This window comes from Aythya ferina (assembly GCF_964211825.1).
Source record: "Aythya ferina genome assembly, chromosome: 6".
NCBI classification, from domain to species: domain Eukaryota; kingdom Metazoa; phylum Chordata; class Aves; order Anseriformes; family Anatidae; genus Aythya; species Aythya ferina.
In genome coordinates, this window is record NC_140303.1 from 4,083,879 (window position 1) to 4,103,124 (window position 19,246).

At 39.1% G+C, this 19,246-nt stretch overlaps 1 protein-coding gene across 3 annotated transcripts in view; it reads left to right on the forward strand.

Moving 5' to 3' along the window:
* Positions 1-19,246, forward strand: part of HECW2 (HECT, C2 and WW domain containing E3 ubiquitin protein ligase 2) — a 164,502-nt gene that overhangs the window by 34,994 nt on the left and 110,262 nt on the right. For 2 of the 3 annotated variants that reach the window (XM_084523310.1, XM_084523309.1), the window contains exon 2: positions 15,084-15,424. In XM_084523310.1, the coding sequence (XP_084379436.1) occupies positions 15,133-15,424 (292 nt within the window). In that variant the 5' untranslated portion in view covers positions 15,084-15,132. Of the gene's footprint in view, positions 1-15,083; positions 15,425-19,246 lie in introns of those variants that run through there. The other variant, XM_084523312.1, reaches the window with a different exon arrangement.

The window sequence follows — 19,246 nt, forward strand, 5'->3', positions numbered from 1 at the left end:
ACAGCCTACCTGAAACGTCAGTAGGAGACTTCATTCCTGTGTTCTAAAATAAGGACATTGCAGTTTTGGCAGGCTGTGAAGTCCAATTGGTATGCAGGTATTTGCTTCTAGTGATTTCCCTCGTAATTGTGCTTAGCAATAACCTGCAGCAGAGGCTGACTGACAGGGAATTTGGCACGAGTGGAGGCCTGACACGGAGGCAGTGGAATTTTCTAACCAGAAAGCTGCATTGCATCCTGCTTCTGGGGAAGGTCACCCTGTGAAGGTACCTCCACATTGGAGGGGTGTTTCCATTAACAGAAAACAAACCCCACAACCACCAACCAGTATGGGTGTTTTGTGTTTAGTTTTCTTTTATGTCACTGCTTTTCACTCAGGCTGTATGTACCTATTTCCCATCAGATTATTTACTAGGTTAAACCTAAGTTTTTTGTACTGTTCTTGGGACATTAAGAAGCAGGAGGTGTGTACAGGCAATGATGAACAAGATTAAGCTGCTCTCTGAGTTGGGCACCTGGCTGTCAGGGTTTTGTTTTGTGGAGTGGGGTAGAGGGGTGGCACATGGACAGACACGACAGACCCTCTTTCTTCAAATTCCTCTTCATACAAAAAATAAAAACATAAATTAAAAGCGTAATGCAGCACCTCATAGGTGAATCTGATTTTACCTTTCTCTGGGGCCCAGTTCTGTGAGATGCTTCTGCAAAATGCTTCTTTTGACTCTGTGCTGTAGTTTTTATAATTACCTAATGGTCAGCTGAAGTCTAAAGCTAAATGTTTTAATGGGGATATATGTCACTCCATGTCCAGTTCTGTAGCGTGCCTTTTCCAGCCTCGTACTTCAGGGTGAGCACTTGACTCTGCCCCTTCCTTGGAAATGGAAGCTTTACGGAGCACAAACAAATACTCTGTAGCATTAAAAGAAATAGATACTCTTCTCGTTGTGTAATTGTTCATCCTCTAATGAAAAATAACATTCATTCAAGTTAATAGCATTTTCAAGTGTACCTACATGCAAGTTTTGAATAGCTAGCACACTTCTGATGTGACTACATTACTTGCTCATTTCTGTGTTTTCCCTGAATACATCCCAAAGTGTTGGATACTTGCTTGGGGCAAGAAAAAGGAGATTGTACTGGATTCAAGAAATAATGCAGAAAAGTGCTGTAACAAATTCAGGAGTCAAGGTAGAGATTTTGCTACCTTTCACCTTTAGGAAATGTGTGTCAGACTACAGACTTTACTTGGGATGTCTGGAGGAAACAGGTTGGTGGTGGGTCACTGCCTTCAAGGCACTCGGAAGGGCTTTGGGTGGTAGGAGGCTATGAAACAACCTCTTCTTGTCATTGTAGAAAAATCAGATGCTGAGAGATGGTATATTCTGGAGAAGGACAGAAAAAACAACAGATGGGCCTTATATTGTAGCAGATGAAAAATCATAAATATGTAATCGGGGAAAAAATAAACAAAAACAACCAAGTAAAACTGGATCCTGGATGCTCAAGGGAGAGAGGTTTTTTTGAAGCCCAAAATGCATCCACAGATAATACAAAATAATGAAAAGTGTCTTTTTTTTCTTTTTCTTTTTCTTTTTTTTTTTTTTAAAAATGTATTTTATTACATTAGTAGAAATAGAACCAGAAAAGGCTTACTTTTCTGAAAGATCGGAAAAATGTGCATCTGATGAGTTCAAAAATCATGTGCCACCTACAGCTTGAGTGTTTACTAGGATGATGCTCGGGGGTGTGTGCGTGTTTTCTGCCCGTAATATTTTCAGCATACAGTAAGTCATATGAATTTTACTCTGCATTAATTGTAAGTAATGATATGTCTATAAAGCACTCAACTTCTAAATTGTCTTCACAAAGAGTAAGCCAAGGAATCAGTTATCACACTTCTTGTGTTGTACCCTAGAAAAAAGATGAAAATGGTAATAGACAATATACGTACCTTTGTTGGGATGGACTGTGATTTAAAGCTACATATATGTAGAAGCTGAGACATGAGAAGTTGAAACATAGCTCTGCTGTACGGTTTGTTTTTGTTCAAACATAGATATCTAGTATGGATTAAATTACATTTTTGTTATACGTTGAGAAACAGAGAAAATTCAAAACCCGACCAGAATTATTTTTAAGTTTAAATTATTTTCTCACAGTAATTTACAGTGATACTTGGATGCAGTGCACTATGATTTCTTTGGTTTTGTTGCCTTTTGTCTCTTAGCATAATCAATTGCTGACTGAAGATGCATCTTCTGATTTAAATCCTCCAAGGTCATTTTGAAAACAGCGCACAGAACAAAATGCCTTAAAATGCCTTAAAAGTTCCCCACCATGAAGTGTAGCAAATTTAGGCCTCCCAATGAGATTGTCTTAACTTCTGTTTATAGTTTTGGTGCCATGTGCACTGGGATTTCTTGCCTGTATTTATAAACACTGATTTCAATCTTCTTCCGTTTCCTGGTGCTGTAGCACCTACGCCCTGGGGTGGATTTATATAGAATCGCGCTGCATTCCACAACGGGCCTCTGCCGAGCCAGAATTAGCGCAGCCTTTAGTAAAATCCTTTGTTCACTTAGGCCTGTAATGCGACTTGGCGTTAGACATTAGTGTTGAAATACAAACAGTATTTTCCAATTTGTTGCATTTGGTTTCATTTTAGAGTTTTTTCCATGGTAGTATGAAGAAAGGATGAGGAGCATGTGTGTATTAAAAAAATAAAATAAAACCTAAAGATTTGAATATTTCTTTTTTTCGTTTCATCTCTAGTGGTTAAATCTGCTGCTGTGTGCTGTCTGGTGCAGGAGGCTTCTCTCAGATGGGTTCTCTCTAATAACCACACAAACTGGGATGGGGACTGGGCTGCTGAGAGAGGTGTGCCTGTCAGTAGGAGGGCTGAGCAGACTGAAATCCCACACAGTTTGCTACCGATTGCTTCAAAACTTAGCTGAAGACCCACACTCTGTGAGCTTCCTTTATGCCTGGGTCCCAGAGGCTTTTTTCCGCAACGATGCGTTAGAGCCGATGACAACAGTGTAAAAACGTGCAGCGAGAGTGCTCTTAGCAGTGGCCCAATTCTTTGCAGAATGGAGATGAATGAAAATTGTAGAGCCTGTAGAAATCCTCTGATGCATGTCACTATTTTTAGCTCTACTTATTAAAACCTTGTGCATATTTAATAATAAAAGTATTAATTCATAATAGGCCTCATCTTTATATAGCACGCTTTGTATTATTGTCTTTTCATTACTTGTTCATTTAGATTTGGAAGGTTTTCTGTTTCATTTAGTGCAGAAAGTGAGCAAAGCATCACTAATCCTCCAAGAACAGAAACTACTGAACTAAATAATGTATTGTAATGTGTATTCACAGGGGGAGAAAGCATGATAGTATTTGTATTTCCATCTTCCTAATGGTCTGTGTTCTAGCTCAAGTAATTTTTTTGAGCTGAGCACAGACCAGACCTGGACAAATGTGTACTGGGTTACACCTGCAGGTGATGGTGGTCTATGGGGTTACTACAGGAGTATCATTTTGTCATTGTGGAATGCCTTAGGACTCTGAACTATTTTTTGCTTCTCTGGTGTGTGATTATGAACTGCGAACTGTAAGTCAGTAAACTGTTAAATAGTGAAAACTTTTTTCCTATCCACATCACTTTTCCCTTCCAGTCCTCTCTTTGAAGGCTGTGCTTTCAGCTGCTCTGTGGAACTATGGTCCCCACCTCTGCCAACATCAGCAATCAGCATCAGCAATTGCTCTGCAGTTGTTCAGCATTAAGCAGACAGAGGCTCAGTATGGCACAGAGAATGACTGAATGTCCTACTGTTGTCCATGCTACAGCGTAATAAATGCAGGCACCTTCAGTTAATAACATTTCACTGGAAATTAATCTATCTGACTTGCACAGTTGTGGAATAGTGTTAGTCCAATTCAGAGTAACTAGACCAATCTGACTTATTTTTTAGTAAAACTGAAGTATTATACGTATTGAATTAAACAGTTTTAAGCAAACATTTCAGCTGGTTAAGTAGTGCTTTCAGTAAGATAGTAAAGCAGTTGGTGCATAATAATTCTGTTGTAGCATTCAAGCATGAAATTCTGAGCTAATATGTTCCTGGGGAGAATATATTTTTCGAGTAGGGTATGAAACTGCAATTTGTATTTCTATAAGACGATTTGTTAGATCGGGAAATGTTTGCATGCCACTATTTTCTGCTTTGTAAAAGACAACATGAAAATTGCTCTTAGGTTGTCTTCTTATTTATAGGACTGTTTTCTTTTATAAACTCAGCATCTTTTGAATATTAAAAGTGATGCATCCTGTAAGGATAAGAGGGCAAGATCATCAGCACCTTGGTGAACCTCCCCACGGACTTTCTTGTTGCAGCAGCAGATGAGCATCAGTGCGTAACACGGACAAACAGGCTGCAGACAGACACCTTCGTTATTGGAGGCTCTTTTCCACAGGTCACAAGGAAACAGTTTAAAGGAGTGTAGGACTGGTAAGTTGACTGGAGGAGAAAATCTTTAGGGCTTTCCATCCACAAAGATTACGTTCACAGCTGTTCAGTTCTCTGCAGGATTTGTAACTTGATACACTGAGCATAGTCAGTATTGCACTTCAGCAGCATTGGTTACTGTGGTAGTGCTCTGTAATCTGTAAAAAGAACACGTATGTGGTGGGATTGTTCACTTTTAGCTACAAGTTTCTATGCGTCTTGAAGTGCTATGAAAACAGGTAATCAAAAAAGCTGATTAAAAGAAATTCCATTGAGTCTAGGAGTACTGTTACGCAAAAGACAATAAGATCGAAAAGGTTTTGCTATTGGCACCTGCTCCTTAAGGACACACAGCTGCACAGTCAGCAAGCAAAGGATGCTGCCTTTGTGTGGCTTGGCTAACAGTTCTCCTGCTGCGAGTCTCAGGAGATCTTCAGTAGTTGATGCCTGTGTTGTCAGGCAGAAAGTTCCATGAAACTGTAGGCAAACAGAAGCGTTTGAACTGTGTTTCAGCCAAAGAGTGTCCTAAAATCTTTATGAAATGTAGCCCTTCTTGGGGAGAGTAAAAGTGGGAAAATGCTTTTCGTTGAAATACCAGAAGGGTAAAAGGGGCAGGAGAAGAGAAATTTAGATGTATGTTGATGGGCAGTTTAAATTCATTGCAGCAACATTTGTCAGTTTCCTTGAAACAATTGTTTCCTCTTTTCTTGCTCTGCTGATTGTGTTGATAGTTCATCTGCAGGACTCAGGTACATGAAGCATTTGTTTGGTTTTAATTTTTCTTTCCTCTTTAAGGGGACCAACTGAGTCTCTTTCAGATGTCTCCCGCTCCACCCGCTGATCAGGGTGCCAGGCTGGAACTTCTCGGACATGGCAAACCAGGGATATAATTTTTCCACAGACAGTCTTTCTGTATTCTATTTTCAGTCTGCTAGCATGTTTCAGTAATGGAATTCTTCAATTTGAAGTCAGTGAACATGTTTTACACACAGAAATGCCATTTTTCAAGCTGACAATATCCCCATTGTAGCAAAAATGAATAAATGACATGATGAACTGAAGGGGTGTGCCACTTCAAAAAGGACAAAGCATTCCTGTGTTTCCTGATAACATGGGAATCTCTGAGTGTGAAAAGTCAACCTGTTTTGCTTGGTACCATTTCAGTGAATGAAATCTACTTTATGTGGCAGACAGCTGAGCTTATATGGGCATGACAAGGGGAAGGATTGTTTTGGATTTGCATGGGTGGAACCAACAATATTAATTCAAATTTGTTTTACATTTCAGGGATTCCCATCAGTTTAGAATGGTTTTCAAGCTTAAAAGTGAATTAAGACATTTATCTAAAAACACATTTTGCATAGTATGTATCCTATATTTTAATAACTGCCAAGCAAGTACTTGAATCAGGCTCTTGGAAGCATAGATAAAATACGGCTGCCCTTTATGGGTGTGACACTTGGAATGAAGCTGCAGAACTACTCCGATACTCAGTAGTAAATAATTGTGCTACTTCTCTTTCTGTCAAGCACATTGCTTTATAAATGGCTTTTTGAATTGTCTGGCAATTTTCCTTTCCTTTTCAAAGCAACACAGTTTTTCTTTGCTGCTTGTCAGGCCTTTTGGCATTTTATACTTTCTTCTGGGCAGACACATGCTGACTTGTTCTTTTCTGTAAAAGTTTAGTGTTTGGGGCTTTACTATGCCTTGTGGTGGAAAAAATAGCCTGGGGAGAACGAATATGGATTGGGAACTCTGGGCTGGTACTGATAGTGCTCCAGAAGTCCTCAGGACAGGAGGGAGTTAAACAGGTGCCCAGTTTTTCATGAAGTTATGTTCTCACAAGCTTTCACATATGTAAGAATGAGTATTTTATTCAGAGGATAATTTTGTTCACATTTCCTCATCCTGTGGCAAAGTACCTTCTCACAGAGACTATGAAGTCTTTCTGCTGTAGACTTTTAAAGGGGACTGTATTTGGGGTGGATTATGTGACCTGATGTCAGACAGCTAAACTGAGAGCAACTGCATCAGTACTTGAAGGAAAATTGTTCAGGACAACCGATCAACAGCAGCTAGCAATGGATAGATCAGTGTCATGAATACTGAAGATCAAATCTGTGGCAGTGGGGATTCTGAGTTTAAATTTCCCTAGAGTAATATTGTAGGGCGAATTACCCAAGGACATAGCTTGGTAATATGCTGGGTTTGATAGCTACACATCTGTGCCTCCAATCTCGCCTAATTTTTGACTGGCAACTCTTTAAGCGGTTGTGCTCCAGACAAGATTAGTGAAAGAAATAAACTTGGTTAGAATGGCTTCCACTGCAGGAGGAGGCTGAGGGGCTGTGTAATGCCTTCTGAACATAGCCTCTTGGCTGTGTGACTATACTGACATTTCCAGTCACATTTTGTTGTTTTTTATGTAAATAGTCTAGAGGAAAGGAGTATATCAGGTACGTTTTACTTAAATCTGTGTGCAGCTTTCGTATTGCTACCTCAGGTGAAAGGCAGGGATGACTTTTAGGCCCTGGATATCCTCTTGTGTATCTGCGGAGCAAGACAAAGATACATCTGCAGACCAGCTGGAGGTCACAGCCTGGCAGCCACAGCAGAAAGGATTGTATGAATTCTCCATAATCTCCTCAGTGTAAATTCAGACAGGTTTTCTGAGCCTTCTTTACTGAACACTGTGCTTGGCCAGGCTGAGTTAACTTGAAATGCTTTAGGGTCCCTTTAGCTGTGGGGACAGCAGCACAGCGAGTGTGTCAGTGAGCATACCCCAAAACCAGTGTAACTGCACGTATGCTGCCAAGAGCTAAGATTGCGGCTTTTTACTTGGAGAAGGACTTAATTTAAGAAACTGTTGAAAACTGTTGTGTTCTTTTTTGAACAATGACCATTTTACAGGTATCACCATCATGGCTGTTTGGGAGTACTTCTCTGGTACTAAGATTCAAGTCTTGTCTTGGATCTCATGCTGTAATGTATTGGGTTTGCTTGAATAAGGGTAAGGCTCAAGTAGTGGCCACAACAAATTTAGCCTTTAAACCCAGAAAATTAGAAAAGCCTCCAGCAAGCTATATCACATCTGAATGCTAGTCTCTGGATGCAGATTCATGACCTTTTACTGATCTGAGCAGTGGCCAGATCCGTGTACCAGCCAGCTCCATGCTGACATTTGTGTGAGAGCCGATACCCCCAGTCAGACCGAGAGCACAGCAGTGCCTCCTGGGCTCCTGGGCACGCTGCATCCACCCGTCAGACACCATGCACCGAAGCCTTCCAACAGCTGGATCTCCGTAATGTGCTCGAGGAAGAACTCACTGATGGAAGGAGCTCACAGCTGGTGGGTGGAAGGTGTAAGCCTTACTCAAGCAGCTAAGGTAATGAGAGTGCCAAATAGTTGTTTCCTGCTAGATACACAAGTATATAGGAGCAGCTTTCCAAACAAACTGCGTGGAAATGCATTGAAAAGGTCTCAGATACTCTGTTACATTCTGAATTAACTGAGCTATTCTCTGGCTGTATAACGCTCTGCATAGACTGTTTTTAAAAATGCATATTTATGCTGAACTATATGCTTTTTACCTTAGGGAAGATTTTCAGCCAGTCTATATTATGTGGTGGTTTTGTAATCAGAGCTGATGTTTAACATCTGAGCTGAGTCACCAGATCTGAGTCCAAAGGAGACAAGAGTGTGCACGTGCACTTTGCTTCCCCTTTTCTTCCCCCTTCCCTCTCTTCCACCCCGCCTCCCTTACCCCTCTCTCCTGTATGGAAATATCAATCGCTGTCAAATTTCAGCACATTAATTTTTACTATTACCTTAAAATACCTGAACACAGTTTGCAGAAGTCAGTTCTTTCATCATCATTGCTTTGGGCTATAAGCTGCTTTTAAAAGTATCCAGTAATTGTCATATTATGGAAGGCTAGGGGCTTTGTTAGAGGAAAAAATAAGCAGATCAGCAGAAAAATAACATGTTTCTGAATTTAACTTAATCTGTTTGATCTTCTGGATACAACAATTGCTGGATGGTTACTATCCAATTAACATAAAGTTGAATTAAATTTGAAGTTAACTCCATTAAAAAAGGCAATTAAAGGTCATTTAAATTATGTGTCAGTTTTTAAGGGTTATGATGATAGTTTCATATCGTTTTGAATATATTCTGTTTTGTAAAAAGAACACCAGAAATTAAAGAAATATCCCAAACTGGCTACTCAAGAAAATCATTGAATACAAATTTACTATCAGTGTGCCCAAGTTTAGAAGAACTTGGGGAAAAGAGAGAAGCATCTTTCCCTTCTCATCTCTCCGAGGTATATTTAACGGCCTTGTAATTAAAACGAAACAGTGGTGTCAGAGTTATAACAATGTGAGTTTTCAAGTTTATAGCGTATCTCTTTTTCTTTTACTTCAGTCACAAATTCTGTAGGTTTACAGTGCTCTTTTATTCCTCTAATGTACCAGTCACTGGACTTGTTCACATTGCTTACCTGGATAATTTATTATTATTTAAAATATGCAGATCTAATGTGTATTCAGCATTCCATGCAGCAATATTGAACAGGTTTAATTACATTTTAGCTGCAGGCTCTCATAAGTTTTCTGCTTCATATGCTAGGGCTGTAATTGCATAATATTATGGTGGCTATATTTTTGAAATATCAAACTTCGTGATCTGCTGGAAAAATACTAAAATTCTATTACAGGATGCAGGTTGATTAATTCACATGCTAAATCATCTTGAAGACTTAGAATATAGCCATGGTCATGGAAGTAAAAAGGCTGTATTATCCTCTGCTTGCTGAACAGTGGAAAAAAACAGAGATCATGACTGGCTGATCTTTCTTGGCACTTGAATGTTGTGACAATTTTTACATTTGCTGTTATTTGGAATGGCTGAATAGGGAGCATCCAAATGGGTTAGCTTTCCTTGAATCTGATAAAACAGTAGCTAGCAAGGAACAGTCCTAATGATCAGACAGTGAAAAAATACCTTCGGAGAGAAATTCCATGGTGTGGATCACAGGAAATGTGACGAGCAGAAATTCTTGGAAATATTCCAGGAGGAATGACAAATCCTGAAAGAAAACGGGCCTCTGGGCAGAAAGTTGAAGCTTTTCTCTTATTTCTGTCAGTATAGAAAAAGATGCTTCATGTCATCTTTGCTTGTTTTTTTTTTTTTTTTTTTTTTTTTTTTTTTTTTCCCAGACCAAATCCGTGTCTCCAGATAGTCATAGAAGTACCAGAAAACAGGTCTGGAAGGAAACTTAAAGAGCTACTAAGCTCCTCCCTTTATCTCAGGCAAGATCAGCTACCCATGATTTTTCCGAATAAATAGCAGGTAAACATCACCAGTAGGGGTCCATCCGTCCACATCTGCCATGTTAAAAATCACTAAAAATGTGTACTAATAGTAATGCTTCAATATAAAGGGAAACAAAAAGTACTAAAGAACTGACAAGTTAGCACTAGTGAGAGGAAGTTCAGCAGCTGCATCTCACTACAAGCCAGCAGAAAGAAGGCGCCTGCTCTTTGCTTTGGAGGTGGATGCGCATCACTAATTGCTAAACGAAAGATGTTTAGTTAAAGTGTATTAATTTGAAGTAATTGATTTAAACATAAATTTTAAATAAGCATTTTAAATATACTTCAGTACATTAGCACCAAACATGTTGTAAAAGCTATTGTGCAAGAAGTGTGTGTGTGTATCCTTCTCTGATATGAGACTCAGAAATCTGAAATGAAGAATTTTAACTTGCTGGCAGGTGTTTGAAGTGCTCGGTGCAGAATTTGGGGGGTGGGAAGGTGGTGTCAAAGCCAATATCAGAAGGAAATTTGTGCATAGATGTTTTGGGACGTACTGCATATTTCAAATGGAAATATCAGCTGGAAAGAGCTACAGCCACGAAACAGGCTGGCTTTGAATTCTGTTGGGAGGAAGGCCTCTGAAGTTCTGAATTTATTCAAGATAAAAGTTATTTTTCAGCCCCTATGAGCTCAAAGCTGGTCAGTTTGAGGCCTTTACTTTACTTTACAAATGTCTGTTGTGGCAATTGGAAATCTTTGTATGGCATAAGGCAATGCCACACACTGTGTGACTGGGAAACCAGCGTGTTTGCTGCTCTCCGTGTTCTCTGTGCATTCTGCTTGCCGGCATGATTATGTGGGTTGCTCATCCCTGCAAGTGAGTGGCACCAGGGAGGGCCACCAAGCACTGTTTGGGGCAGGTTAGGCTGGACGTGTCCTGCCCATGGGGTGCCGGTGCATGGAGCACTCGCTCCTCTTCCCCATCAGCCATCCTTGCTGATGGGTGGTGTTGCAGGGCTGAGGCATGCAGCCAGGCCCCAGGCGAAATGCATTTATCCGTGCTTCCTCAGCAGCACCCTGGGTCACTGCTCGCAGCTCCAGCCTTGTCCCGCGGTGCAGCAGGCGGCTGTGGCACTCAGGGCCAGCCCCTGCAGTCTGTTTGCAGCAGATGCTGCGGGAAGAGGCAGCAAGCGAGACCCGTAAGGCACATGAGAGATCTCTGCATAAACACGAAGTGAATCACGGTTATGAGTAAGATAAACAGGGCAGCATGTGAGCTCTGTGTTGCTTTGTATGGCGGGATGCTTTTTTTGGCTATTCCTGTGCTGGATTTCCCAGACTTTCATTCATGTATTTTTTTTTTTTTAAACTGTAGAGTGTTTGTGTCAAAAATGCTTTGACATTGCTTTGGAATCTCCTTTAGTGAAGAAGACTAAAGTCAAAGGGATTTATTCTACTTGTATTTTGTGTATCATATGGAACCTTTAAAACTCTATTTTTCCCAGTTCTGGTCCGTCTGTGAATAGTAATTAAGAGGTATATTTAGATAAAAAGTAATCCTGATTTTGCGCCAGTCAGAAATGAAAATAAAATCAGTCCTATTTTTCTCTAAGCTTCTTGTGAAGTGCTGAAGAAAAAAAAGCCTGTGATAAGGATAAGCTGCTTTGGTACCGGTTTTACTTTACAACTGAAATACTTTGCTGAAGTTGCTATCCAGTAATTCTCACGTGCCTATATTTTTCCTAGGCTTTAGATTCCATTTCAATTTTTTGGCTTGCGTTGAGCAATATTCTTTGCACACTTGATCCAGCATGGAGTGAAACTCCTGCTCCGATCCCACTCAGCCTGAGTGCCCGCACTGCTGTGTCTGGGAAGGTGCAGGGAGCCCATTAGGCATGCTGTCAGCACGGCGTGCTCCACATGCAAATGCTGTTTCACTGGCGCTTAGCGGGAGGTGAAGGTGGGAGGATAATGCCTACTTTCAGCCTCTGGTAGGATGTATCTGTTAGTGTGCTATTAGTTTTGTTATTAACAGCAGGCTTAACCAAATGGTAGATAAGCAAGTCATTTTGCAAAGCGCTGTGTAAGGCATTCATCTCAGTTGCAGACTGCAAATAATTAAATGAATGGTGCTCTTTCTCTCTTCCATCACTCCTCATGACTTGGATTTTATAGCTATCATCTTTTCCTCTCTTACAACACAAATGTCATGTTTATTTCTTTACAGATCACCTTAATGAACCTCTCAGCTTACTGTGAGCTGCTAAGTAGCAGTTTTATGTGGTACTGGGTTCCCTTTGCAACCTGTTTCACTGAATATAAAAAATAATCTAAAAGCCTATGAGTCCTGAATTTTTTGAATGTTTTTTTTTCTGTAATAGGAACTCATTTACATGGGAGTTTAATTGGTTCTTTGCAAATTGACATCGATGGCTTTAAGACAGAGTATTTATTGGAATCATTGTTTAAGCATGACTTGTTTAGACTCCCAGATTTGTAAGTAGAATTGGAGCAGCTATTCAGCATGTAGAGTTCTGCTTTGCTTTACCTTTAGAAATTGTAATTGTGCCCATGATTCACCAAAATGATAACAATTAAGACTTAAGAAAATCGACTCTCGGAAAGGAGCTAACAATTTTCTCAGGCTGTTCTTGCCTCTCCAAGTGCAGGATAGTTATAGCTACTACAAGTTAATTCCCATGTGTGCTTATACATGGATGAGTTTGTCCATCTGCTGGATATAAATTTTCAATATGTTCCAACAAATGTCAGCGTTGCCACGGGTACAATGTACTGCTCTGCAGCTCAAAGATGTTTTTACATCCCTCCTATTTAAAACTTTGTCTTTAACTTGCACTCTTCCTGACTGTTGTAAAACAACTGTACGCAAGGGTTCAAAACAATGTAAAACTCGTGATAGGGGACAGAAGAAAATGAACTTGTTAGTGCGTTATCAGTCAGTCTGTTAATTAACCTCAAATGGTCTCTCTTTTTCACTGTGTGTGGCTGTTAACAGGATCTGGGCAACAGCACATGCTGAAAGAAAGAAACTAAAAAGGAAAAAAAAAAAGGAGAATCACATAATGTTGTTTGGAAGTTGGTGTCCTCTGGGACTCACCTCCCTGCAGAGTTTGGAAAGCAAGGGCTGATCTGATCTCAGTAGGCTTCCATGGGTTATTGCCATAAGGCAACTGGGGAACATTCCTTATTTATACTTCTGGTCTCAAAGTCTCCCAGTATTTTCAAATCTAGAATAGGATGCTGCACAGAGAAACAAGAAGCTGATTTTCCAGACTTTCATTTAAGAGAGCTTGTTATGCAAAGTTCATCATTGACGTTGGTGTCAAAGGCAAAGTACCCAGGAACACAACAGAGAATGAATTAGTGAACCCTGCTGACGTCCAGCACCAAAAATAAAATGTTTTGTGTATGCAGCCAAAACATTTGTGTACGCATGCTCATGTCAGGAAAGACTGTCCTGCGTATTTTAAGATGTAAGTATGGTAATCTCCATGTCGCTTCTGGATGCAGAAAGTTATTACCTCAATTTTTGTTTATTTCCTTTTCTGCAATGTTTGATGCTGAACTATGTGCAATGCGTGATGAATTGCATACAACTGGCTGAGTTGAACTTTATTTTTTGAATTTCTTTTTAATATTTCAAAAAAAATCAAAGAAAATTTGCAAAAAAGGAAAAGATTCTATGATACATTGAAAGAGTGCATACACTGAAATGTTAAAAAGAAAATTCAAGATGAGTGGTGGGAAATGGACTGAAGGGAGGAAACAGTTTTTGAAGGGTCATGTGCAGAAAGAAGAATGAATAGGAAAAGAAAACTGTTGACTTTTTTTTTTTTTTTTTAATTCTGTTGATCACAGTCTTGGGATCTCTGAGTGCTCTAGGTGGTTTTTTATTTTTACTTACTAAATGTCTTTTGACCTCTGCAGGCAATGGTGTCTTTAATAAACCAGTTGTCAGATGTGTGATTGATAGCAGTAGTTTATTCTAGGTCTAATTACAATTCGAAGGCTCTGGAAGTGGCCAGGCAATCCATTTATTTCTTATGGGCTCTACCTAATTCTAAATTAGAAGCTTACTTGCTGGAAACCAGGATTGTTATAGCAGCTGACATTCAGTGCTGTCTGACAATGCTCAGGTTATTTTAAGACAACAAAGGTATCTGCGTGTGATAGCTGAAGGCTGTGACACCAAAAAGAAAGCTGGAGAATAATACACAGATATCACATTTACTTTTTTTTTTTTTTTTAGTATGTGTACACGCACACATCTTTCTTATATATGGTTGTTTGTATATTTAGACATATTTTGAAAAAGGCAAACGGCTTTGGTCATAGACACGTAACTTAGTGACAGAAATTTCCATATCCCCTTCTATGCCAAGAGGTTCCCCATCTCTGATTCTATCCTGCTGCAAGCTGTTCCCTCTGTTTTAATATTTTCCTGTTTCTATCTTCCTTTCTGATGATTTATTTCAAGTTGTGAGTAATGTGAGGGCTTATTTTCAAATAGTAGTACGTTTATTCGCTCATTACAAATAATGAGCTGCAGGTTTTGCACGTGAAGGCATGGTATGATATTAGCTTGATGTTCCAGCGAAGACCACGTAGTATCTACTCAGGGTTAGAAGAAAGATGTTGAATTTATAAGGCCTGTGCTTTATCATGTGTGGGGAAAAAAAAAGAACAAAATCTTACTTCACAGATAAACTGACTTGGACTAATTAAACATGTACCTGTATTCTAACGCACCTCAGACAGTGATGTGATGTTTTTTGTTTGATGTAGAGAATCCCAGAACCTATGTTTGTATCTTAAAAATAACAATAATAAAATCCTTACAAAATAATTTTATAGTAGCATAGGTCTGTGATACCGTATTGCTACTGAAGTGATATGCCCAACATTATTAATATCTTTAACACTTCTCTGACTCTAAATATTCAATGTATAGATTCTATCTTGGATGCTTCGCTTTCTGTTGCATTCTGGCCTATAAATGTTATTTCACGGTATGTAGTTAACTCTGGATGTTGTTGCTAATGATTCATGCTTTTTTATTTATAGAAGTTTAAGTGGCTGTAGCGGTAAAGTAATGAAGTAAAAGATCTAATCCATTCTAGGTTTCTGTAGGAACTGTCCTAAATTAAAATATTTTTGCACTAAGACCTCTGCGTTTAACGTTTGACTGAATAACCTGCTGTTGCACTTCAACAGTTTCTTTTTTTGTTCTTCATGATAGATCTCTGAACAACAACTTTTTCACATAAATTGATGAAAGTGCAGAAGAGATGGCCAGTTCAGCGCGAGAACATCTGCTTTTTGTGCGACGTCGCAACCCACAGCTCCGGTATACTCTGAGCCCAGAGAATCTGCAGAGTTTGGCATCTCAGGGCACCATGGCTGAGAACATGAACTTGCAGCGTGCCAACAGTGACACTGATTTAGTGACCTCAGATAGCAGATCTAGTTTGACAGCCAGCATGTATGAATACACCTTGGGGCAGTCTCAGAACCTCATTATTTTCTGGGATATTAAAGAAGAAGTTGATCCGACTGACTGGATTGGACTTTATCACATAGGTAAGCCAGAACCATGTTGTAATAATTTGTTGTGTTTCTTGCTTTTTTTGTTACTTCGTCTTTCCTTTTCAGATATGCATTCTGGCATACTACATCATTAATCTAAAGATAAAATCGGGGAAAGATTGCAGAGAATTACCTTGGATTGCACTTTGCTTTTCTTAATGCAGTGAGCTATGAGAAGACATTATTAATGTAGGTCTGGTTCCATAGTGACTTACTAGAGGACATTCCCCTTAAACAACTAATGTGCATATGATTTCTGTGTTCACTTTTGCGGGTGATTGGTTTAGAGTGGAAAATGTAGAGTACCATATTCATCATGTAACTTGGCATACTTACTGTCCAATATTTATACAGCTTTTTGGACAAGTAAATTCTTAATGTCAGTGAAAGGGTATTTTGTGTAATTCTTTGTTTTTGTGGAAATGAAATTGTATCCGTTCTGAATGAGTGAGAATTTCTGTTTATGAAGTATTCTTATAGATGGAAATCCTCTGAATATTTTTTTTCTACTTTTTTTTGTGCTGTTCAAGAGGAACATAGAAGCATATATTTCATAGGAGGGAGCTGAAAAGAGCTCTAAGCTAGCAGGCAAGGGCCTGTGGGCAGTTTGTGCATTAGTAAGGAGTGTGGCTTAAAAGGAGTGGATCAGTAGGTCAAAGCAGTTTGTGCCAAAACCCTGACATCAGCAATATATTTGGTTCAGGTTTTTACACCGTATTATGTTTAATCAGGTCCCGCGATCCAAACATTCCTGCTGTGCATGTGGCTTGGAGCTGTCCAAAGGACAATCTTTATGATGCCACTAGGAACTGGAGCGTATTTAGTAGGTAGCTGTACAGGCACATGGGGTTTGGTCTCCTTTTCAAGGAATCCAGTTCATGTGCATTAAAATTGCTCTCTGAATTAAGCCTTTGCTCAGTAACTGTGATGTTTGGGTGATCTGTTTCAAAATAGCACTGCTTTTCTGAATCTAATTGCTAATGTAGAAAGACTGTTGGTGTAACCTGCCAGAAGCAGGTGGAGCAGAAACTGGTGGAAACAGGTCTGACTACTGGAATTGTGTCCGTGCTGGGACCGAGCTAACTGCAGTGAAATCAGTCAATAGGCTTTTGGACAGAGAATTGTTGTGCCAGCTTTTTCCAAGACATCCTGTTGCTGCATCACTTAATGTTGCATGGTGTGGAGCTGCTATTTCCCGGTCTTATTCTTTTTCTTGCTTTTTTTTTTTTTTTTCCCCCAACTTTACTGAAGATCCACAAAATAGACAGTAGGACTTGTGCTGTTCAGTGCATAACTAGTTGTAAAAACTCTACTGGAAAAACTTCATAAGCTTCTGGAATAAACTATGGATATGTCCTAATGTTTAAGCCACCTAAATCAATCATCTCCATAATCAAAAGGCACAGATCTTTCCAGTAGCATTAGCAGCTTGAAGTGTGGTCTGTGCTGTAAAATACACAAACCATTAAAATGAAGCTTTTTTTTTCTAGTTTAATTACGCTGAGAGTTTCCTCTGAAAAAGTTGAAAATTTTCAGGTATTTTTAGGTTAATCAGCTTCATAGCACTTCAAGATTGGTATTCAAGATACTGGAGTAGAGCGTACTTCTATAAAATTCTAATATTTTTTTGGTGATTTTATCCTACTTTATCATGATTAAAAATGTTTCTACCTTCTGTTTTTCAAGCCCCTAAAGCACAAAACAAAGTTAAGTTACTACAGCTTCTTATAATCCTATAAGGAATAGCCAAATAATGTCCTTATGTCTAGAAACTCCATCATGCTACTGTGTAATATCAGAGTATGATATGTGTGTCTGGTTTCCTGTTTTCTTTTTAAGTAACGAAAGGTCTCAGAACTCCTTCAGCATGTAGCTTTCTTCTCCTCTGCCACTTGAAGTCTATCAGCATAGGTGAGAGTTTCGTTACTCAGTGTAAAATAGATCTGAGCAGATTTCTTTAAGACTTGTGGTTTCCTCATTCTGAGCGATGGAATTGCACATTTTGCACAACGGAGAGATAAAGGCGTGTTCAGTCTGATAGGCATTCTTATCTATCTTTGATTTGTTTTTGTTTTTTTTTTTCAGTAAACTTTTTGAACTATCTAACATCTTTAAAAGTAAATAAACATGTAAATAGTGAGAAGCCTTTCATTTACATATTTTTATATACCTTGCTAAGCTGTGGAGCTAAATATGGAGCTAAGATACAGGCTATTTGTTGTAAGGCAGTGTGCATGTATTTTAGAAGTTGTTCCTGTGGACTTTGGTTCTGAGAGTTTACCAGCTTTGCAAGCTTTCACATGGAGTTTAGGGAGAAATCAATTGGTCAGAAATACTGCAGGGTATAATCCAGGATTTGCAGTCCCTTGTAATGATTGCTGTACCCCCAGTTCCCATTTAACACTTTGGAAAGTGCAGACACTACTTATTTTCCTAGGAGAAAGATGTTTGTGGGTGAATATATTTAAAAATAAAAGCTCTGTTCCCAAATGCATTAATAAAATTTTGAAGTATTTGGTTGAGGTTATCCATTCTGGTCTTTCTTTAAAATGGAAACAATTTCCTTTACGCAGTTCCTCTGCTGTGGCACTGCCTGCTGAAAGCAGCACAGATTTTGTGCGGTCACTAACGCAAGACAGCTCCAGGTGTGTGCCAGCTGTACCTCCAGTGTCCCTGCACATCTTCTAGTAAAGCACTGTTTTTTCAGGGAGCTAGGAATAGAAAAAGGCAAATATTTTGCCCTCACTAAAAACAAACAAAACAAAACCCACAACAGCTAAAGTGCGTGCACACACACACACACAAAAACAAAAACAAAAAAAACCAACAAAACAAAACAAAAAAAGCACATTGCATAACCAAAAGCCCAGTCCAGTGGCTTTTTCTTTTATGTTGATTGTACAATTAGCTTTCATAATGAAAGCTGGATCACTGGGAAGGGCGAGTGGTTGTTAATTCTGTAAATGAACAGATGGAGAAATTCTAAAAATGAATCATCGTTTCTGAGCTGAGGTTTTAGTACAGAGAGATCTGTCAAAGGTCTGGAGCAATCCAGGTAAATTTTCACTTCAAATTAATTTTGTGGAGTACATCTATTACAAACAGAATTGAAAATGACACACTGGGAAGCTGTCTTCACTTTTCATTCATGAATGTATTCAATTAATTCTCTCATTATTTGCTCTTCAATTAACTTTCATTTTCTATCATAAGAAAGCAGTTATTTCTGTTCTAAGTTTTACCGCATGGTTAAAATTGCAGTGGTTTATGAGGAATTTCACCAAACTTATTATATCCCTTTCTTTTTAAGAGACTGTACAAATCACTCTTTCAGGTACATCAGTTGGTACAGTTGATCATAAGAAAGTCAGTAACCACTCACTGTTTTTCCTACTATGTGATATGTAGAGGTTTATGGCTAATTAGCTTACACTGGGGAATAGTAGATGGAGCTTAGAAAAAGTGTGATACAGCTCCGGCAAAATGTTGGTCCGTTAGATGTTTATGAAAATAGTTTTTTTTCTCTTTTATTTTATTTTTAGAAACAGGAAAGCCTAAGGTGGCTAAGGCAGACTCATTTTATCCTCAAGAACTGACATTCTTTTTCAGTGCCTTTTTTTCCATACATATTGGAAGTGAAGAAAAAGGTGGGGAGGTATGAGAGAAATAAAAATATGATTGCTTGTATGCCCAGGTGGCTAGGAAGGCCAATTTCATCCTAGCACGTATCAGAAATAGTAGGGAAATAGAGACGGGAAGTGGTTGTCTCCCATTATTCGGCTCTGGTGAGGCTGCACCTTGAGTACTGTGTTCAGT